General features: G+C 34.6%; 1 protein-coding gene across 1 annotated transcript in view; it reads left to right on the top strand.

Annotated features, from left to right (window-relative positions):
* Positions 1–577: 577 nt before the first annotated feature.
* The window catches only part of LOC113469674, a 41,825-nt gene continuing 35,235 nt past the window's right edge, over positions 578–7,167 (top strand). Inside the window, exon 1 of the mRNA XM_026827542.1 lies at positions 578–581. Coding sequence (XP_026683343.1) covers positions 578–581 — 4 coding nt within the window. The remainder of the gene's footprint in view (positions 582–7,167) is intronic.

Raw genomic sequence — 7,167 nt, 5'->3', positions numbered from 1 at the left:
TGCTTGGGGGCTTGAATCTCGCACCTATCGTATCACCCTTGTATGCTGAGAATTTGTCTACAACATTACCTATGTGCTGGAATTTGAATTCACCCTGTCAAGTGATTAAAGGCTCTTAGTACCTATCTAATATTACTTTATTCTTTATATAAATAGCTGTATAGAGTGGAAAGTAGTATAGACATGGAAGGTATTAGCCGTTCTAAATGGTTCATCGAGCAATACAAGGCGTCGGATATAACTTGAAATGTGTGTTGCGCTTTGATAAGGGATTTACTGAAAGTACTTTTGTTTTTATTTGATGGAGTATTTTCTCATTCCTTGCTGCACTTCACCTAAATGCTTGGTAATTCCGTTTCGTCGTCATAGTTTGAATTTTTATCTTCCTCTATAATATGACAGAGAGGTGCTTTTGTTTTTATAGCGTTCTCACCATCTCCAATAATCTGATCTGAGATTTACCTACATTTTTTTACTCCTACTCTCTGTATTTTCTGTTTTTCTCTTCTCGTTGGTGTTGGAGTTTCTTTTACACTAAGATTCCAAATGAAAGCGAAATTTAATGTGTTGTAACACCATGGGTAAGTGTTGGATAAGTGTGAAGTAGTGTTGAACAACATTTCATTTCACATCTCAGCAACCTGGAGTTTCTATTTTATCGCTATTGTTTTCTCGTAAATTTCGTATCGTGACAATTTCCCATCCTGTTTGTGTATTCTTATTATTATTACACAGTTATGTTTCCCGTCATAAAGCTTTACTACTGCATGACTTCTTGTAAAAAGATATTGTTTTCACACAAAAGAATAATCATAAACTAGGTTATAGGAAACTACATATACTCGTATAACTAGTTCGATATATTTGCTCTGATTTATATTATGTTGTATGTTGGAGACTGCACTGCATGGTTGTATATTATACCATGTTCTCTATAGGTACATAATTATGTATTGTACCATTTTAAATCTTTATACCAACAAAAATACATTTAAATAATTTAATTGTGAGAATTTAAATTAAACAAACATCTTACAGGACCAAGGATCAGGACAGGAATAATTCAATCCATCCTGTTCCTCTCGGTTCTTTATATTTTCTTTGTACTCCTCTGCTAAAAATTGTATAAATGTAAATAAAATAAAAGCAATTTGTTTAAAACAATGACAATTGTTGTGATGGGAAGCGACAGATAGAAGGATAAAAATCAACCCAAGAGGCATTTGTCGTCTATAGCGCCTCGCCTGTTAGAACACAATGTCTTCTTATCACTTATCAGCTATTATTGTTTTGCAGATAATGGAGTTACTAGCATAATAATACTCTTAAATTGTGATATAGTAGGGGAACACGGGTCAAAAAGGCACCTTTAGTGCCTATGAGGTCCTAACTAAAAAAGTAAAAGTCACAGAGATTGACAGATATGCAATTTTGTAACAAAATAAAGCACACTTTTCGCTACAAATTGGACTAGACAAGAACGATATAGGTATCACTGGGTGAAAAAAATAAATAAAAAAAAAAACTAAAAATATTTTTATGAGGCTACCAAAAAAGACCGTTTTGCCCCAAGGCTGGGGCAAAATGATCCTATACCATATACATGCAAAACACCTTGGGGCAGAATCACTCGTTGATTATAAAATTCAGACTATTAACTTCGATATAAATAGTAAAATATTAATAAACTATTAAAATAGTAATACTGTCAGTGTTTTGAAAATCATGTGAAAATTGCATCAAGCACACGTGAAATCGAAAAACCTCCGTACTCTTCGAAAACAAAAGATAAAAGAATCAACCACAGATCAAAAATAGAAACATTTGCAGGAATATTTCCTAGTCCATCCAAGAGTCCAAGAGAGCTCAGCATTTTCTATAGCTCCTAAAAAGGGCGGGTGATCGTTTTGCCCCGATGTACCGTTTGGCTCCGTGTTCCCCTACAATCGAAAAACCTCCGTACTCTTCGAAAACAAAAGATAAAAGAATCAACCACAGATCAAAAATAGAAACATTTGCAGGAATATTTCCTACTCCATCCAAGAGAGCTCAACATTTTCTAGCTCCTAAAAAGGGCGGGTGATCGTTTTGCCCCGATGTACCGTTTGGCCCTGTGTTCCCCTACATTAGGTAAGCCTAAAAGTAAACGGCACGGCGTCGGGCCTGTTATAAAGTTTGAATAATGTTGCATAGGTGATCTGCGCCTGCATATTACTTTCGTACTACATTGACTTGGAAATTAGAAGACTTCCCCTACATAGGTAAGCCTAAAAGTAAACGGCACGGCGTCGGGCCTGTTATAAAGTTTGAATAATGTTGCATAGGTGATCTGCGCCCGCATATTACTTTCGTACTACATTGCACGGCGTCGGGCCTGTTATAAAGTTTGAATAATGTTGCATAGGTGATCTGCGCCTGCATATTACTTTCGTACTACATTGACTTGGAAAAGTAAACGGCACGGCGTCGGGCCTGTTATAAAGTTTGAATAATGTTGCATAGGTGATCTGCGCCTGCATATTACTTTCGTACTACAAAACTACATTGACTTGGAACTTGGAAATTAGAAGACCCCTGATGTCGATTGCTCTTTGCTACTTGCAGAGTACATGGAGGTAGAGGACAAAAATATATCTTGATATAAAAGTTAAGCTTTTTAATTAGATTTCAGCGACTTAATAAGACTTTATGAGGAAACTGAGAACAACTTTCGAGCAAAGTTTCTCTCTTGAATGTCATATATGAAGCGAACGACGAGGTGTAAAACTGCTGAGAAGTTTCCAACTTTAATAGCTCTAATATCCTCTGGGAGGAGCAGGATATAATGTCGGAGCTTCGCCAGGGGAGGACTTTGTTTAAAAACAAAAGACATTTACATGCGATACAAAGCAAAAGTTTTCTTCTTGAGCTAATCTGCATTAATCTCTCTCTTTCTCTCTTCAAGAGACTTGATTTTTTTTATTCCTCCCAGCTTTATCTATGGTCGCTTCCTGGCGTTTTCCTTTGAAGCACAAACCTCCCATTGTAGGTTCTTAGATATAGGTACGTCTTGGTATTTAGAATTTAGAATCTTATGGAAGAAATAAAAATGTGGTGTGAACATCACACGACTTTCTATTACATTTGCGGAATACGTATTTGAATAATAATAATAATAGACTCTTTCGAAATCCCAAGCCGCCCACGGCGGCCGATTTTTGGTGGAAAATTCTTAAAATACTCCCTGTGTAATAAGGAATCCTTTAAACTTTTAAAGTATACAAAAAATTGGATTTTTCTTTTAAATTTTCTAAGTCCGAAACAACATTGACTTTGGTTGATATCTGGATGAGTGACTGTCCGATTTTCACCAAATTGTTACTGTTCCGTCCTTGGACCATACCGGGATATCATACCAAATTTCATCGCTTTACGACAAACCGTTCTTGAGATATTTTGTTCACAACTTTTCACTTTTTCCCATTTAAACCTGTGGTACGTACGTACAGACCATGGGCTAAAAACCACTTTTTTGACATCAGGTGATCCCAAAACGGATATTTCCAACTATTTCCCGATTTTGAAAATTTGGACCGATTGCAATACTTTCATTACTCGTATAGCTCGCTATACTGTAGTAATAGAAAGTAAAAAAAAATGTTCAGCATTTGATACAACACTGATATTAACCTTGTCAAAATTAATATGAAGATTTTACCTACAAATATTGTGCGTATAATATAAGAAGATTGTATAAAGTTTGTTGAACTAAAACAAGTTGAGTGCATACCATGAACTTTATTATAATGTGCATTCTTGTTATTTCATAAGAAAACCGAAAATCCTCTTTCCTTAATCTTAAACCTGACTTCCAAGATGAACAAACATCTTGTTTGCAACTTTTGTGAGCTTCCAATTTTCTAAGGAGAAAAGTTTCAAAATAAAAGAAAATCATGTACAGTTCTTATTATATTTTTGGTCTCAATCTAGTTCATATTCGAGATTAGAGTCGGATACAAAACCACACTTTATAATGTCAACTGATTCTAAGATGACAGTGTGTATAATATGTGTCGTCATTAGCCATTAACCTAACAATCCTGCAGTGAGAATATTTCCCAAAGAAACTTTTTGACGTAAATTATTTAAAACGTTCCGTGTGGTTTTTTCGGTAAGCACAGATTTTAAAATGTCTTCATTTTCTCGGCGTTTATTATTTGCGACATTTATGAGTTGAACTTGTAGGTAGTTCTGAGAAGGAAGGGGTTCATTTTTAAAATGTCTTCATTTTCTCGGCGTTTATTATTTGCGACATTTATGAGTTGAACTTGTAGTTCTGAGAAGGAAGGTTTTAAAATGTCTTCATTTTCTCGGCGTTTATTATTTGCGACATTTATGAGTTGAACTTGTAGTTCTGAGAAGGAAGGGGTTCATGGTTCATGGTGGTCAGTTGATCAGTTGTCAGCTTTGTCAACAGATGACATTTAAATTTTTCAATTTGGGTATCCGTGATATTAACCCTGTTTGCACATGATGGCCAAGTTTAGGTATTTACTTGGAATATTTGTAATACTGTTCCACCCTAAAATATTTAAGGGTTGTTAGCCTTCGCTGACGGTATTTTCACATTTCTATATTTAGTTCTACTCATCTTGTATTATTCTAAATCTTTCGAGTCTGAGTGATGTACCCTGTATGGCCATTTAAACCTGTGGTACGTACGTACAGACCATGGGCTAAAAACCACTTTTTTGACATCAGGTGATCCCAAAACGGATATTTCCAACTATTTCCCGATTTTGAAAATTTGGACCGATTGCAATACTTTCATTACTCGTATAGCTCGCTATACTGTAGTAATAGAAAGTAAAAAAAAATGTTCAGCATTTGATACAACACTGATATTAACCTTGTCAAAATTAATATGAAGATTTTACCTACAAATATTGTGCGTATAATATAAGAAGATTGTATAAAGTTTGTTGAACTAAAACAAGTTGAGTGCATAGCCCCTTTGGAATTTTTCCATTTTAATTTATGAAATTAAAATGAAGAAATGCTTTTTTCCTCTTTTTTAGGTTGTCAACTTTTTTCGGGGGAAATAATGATAAGAAATTAGAATTTGAAGTGTGTACCCAAATGTAATCAAGGAATATTTTATTTTCCCAGGAGAAGCTATTATCAGTCCGAAATCTTTTTTCCTCCTATATGTTGTAGGTATTAGGGGACATGTCTGCTGTTATTGTGTGACATATACATAATAATTATACGTGGGTACTTTTCCCAGGAGAAGCTATTATCAGTCCGAAATCTTTTTTCCTCCTATATGTTGTAGGTATTAGGGGACATGTCTGCTGTTATTGTGTCACATATACATAATAATTATACGTGGGTACATAAATATATCAAATTGTTTTCTAACATAGTCCAGTGCAATTTACGGTCTTTCATATTTGTAGAAACTACAATTTGTTCCTACAGAAGTACCATGGTAATCTATCTATATCTACTTCAGCTCTCCTACCTAAATACCCTACCTAGATTTTATTTTGAGAAGAGGAATCTTAATCTAAAGTGCATTTGGCCTACCCGTTGAAATTAGTGCAAAAGGTATACGAATGAAATGACGTATTACACAATAGGGTTTTCAGCTTTTCACAGTGTTCAGTTCACGTACCAAAGCATTTTTTCAGACACTTTCTTAGTTGAAATTTTCTTTTCTTCGTAAGTGAACAGAAGGGTTTCGCGTTTCAAAAGACAAAGTTGATAATTTACTACAAGCGCTGAACTTGTCGGAAAAGAAACATTTCTCCCTTCTCGCCATCGCTATGAAAGTTTCGGGAAAAAAGTTTGTCGCCCTCGGCAGCAGGAACACGGATATGTTGTTGGGTTTCTTGCTTGTGTTCACGCTTGTATTTTGCTCAAGAGTTGTTTTAGAAGGGACTATACTTTTAACAAGGGCCGAGGGGGCCCAAAGCCCCGCTTTGGGATTCATTTTTGCTCGTTTACTATGGGGTGGTCTTCGGAAATTTGGATACAACCCTGCTTTTAACTTCTGAACAAAAAACAAAGTTTGTGGCTTCTGTTCTGAGTATGTTGTAACCATCACTAGTTTACACTTATCAGAATACCCGCGAGTATATTCTACACTTCTAAATATAAATTTGGTATTGCATAAAGAATATTACAAAGTAGGTAATACAAAATCTCTCTCTCGTTTGTTATTAGTTATATAATTATACCTATTTGTAAACAAGGACGAACTAGGTATTACGCTATTACCCAACAATCATGAAGTACCTATAGGTATAGGTGCCTACCTTCCTACCTACCCAGCATCCTACAGAAAAAGAATACTCTAAAATTAGATTATAAACATAAAAAATATTCTGTGATCATTATAGGTACCTACTCATACAATTACACAATAGGTACCTACTTTGTTTAAATTATTTAATAAGTTATGTCCACACACTCCACACATAGTCGATCGACTGAAACCGTGCACACTACCTCGGCAACATAGATTCACCATAGATTTATGTTGAATTTTCACACTTTATACTTACACCTAAATTCATAGGTACAATTGGTACAAACGTGAAAATCTTTGGAAATCAGATTTTGGTATCAAGGCATCAAGGGAACTTAATCATTCACTTAGGTAGGTACTTACCAGTATGTAGCTTTGTACCTAATATGCATCTAGATCTCATTTCCCAACTTTCTTGTTACCTTTTCTTAATGGTTTTCAATGCAAATCGTAGGTAATGGAAAGTAAAAAGTACCTAAATAAGTTAATAATAATAATAATGAAAACTTGGAGTTCTCTTTTCTGTTGGAGAAGAAAAAAATGTTGAAACTTCCTTTTTCCCATAGAAAGTATTTTTTTTAAAAAGTTTCTTACACTTTTTTTCCAACAGAAAAAAAAGAAGCAGGATTTGTAATTGTTATGGCGCAATGTAACGGTTCTAAGGTCAAAACAGTAGCTACTATCTACTCTGTAATATTCATTCGGTGTACCTATGTATTATTTTTATATGCAGATTGTTCTTCTTTAAAAATATACACAAAATTAATTTCCCTCTTTTATTTTCTACAATTTGTTTAGCATAATTTAACCTCCTTTTTGTAATTCTCGGTGGGTTCATTGGGAAATTTATCATTAAGAAAATACATAGTTATCTT

The sequence above is a fragment of the Diaphorina citri genome, unplaced genomic scaffold (genome assembly GCF_000475195.1).
Source record: "Diaphorina citri unplaced genomic scaffold, Diaci psyllid genome assembly version 1.1 scaffold1185, whole genome shotgun sequence".
NCBI classification, from domain to species: domain Eukaryota; kingdom Metazoa; phylum Arthropoda; class Insecta; order Hemiptera; family Psyllidae; genus Diaphorina; species Diaphorina citri.
The sequence above is the reverse complement of the archived record's forward strand: the minus strand, read 5'-3'. Positions and strand labels throughout refer to the sequence as shown.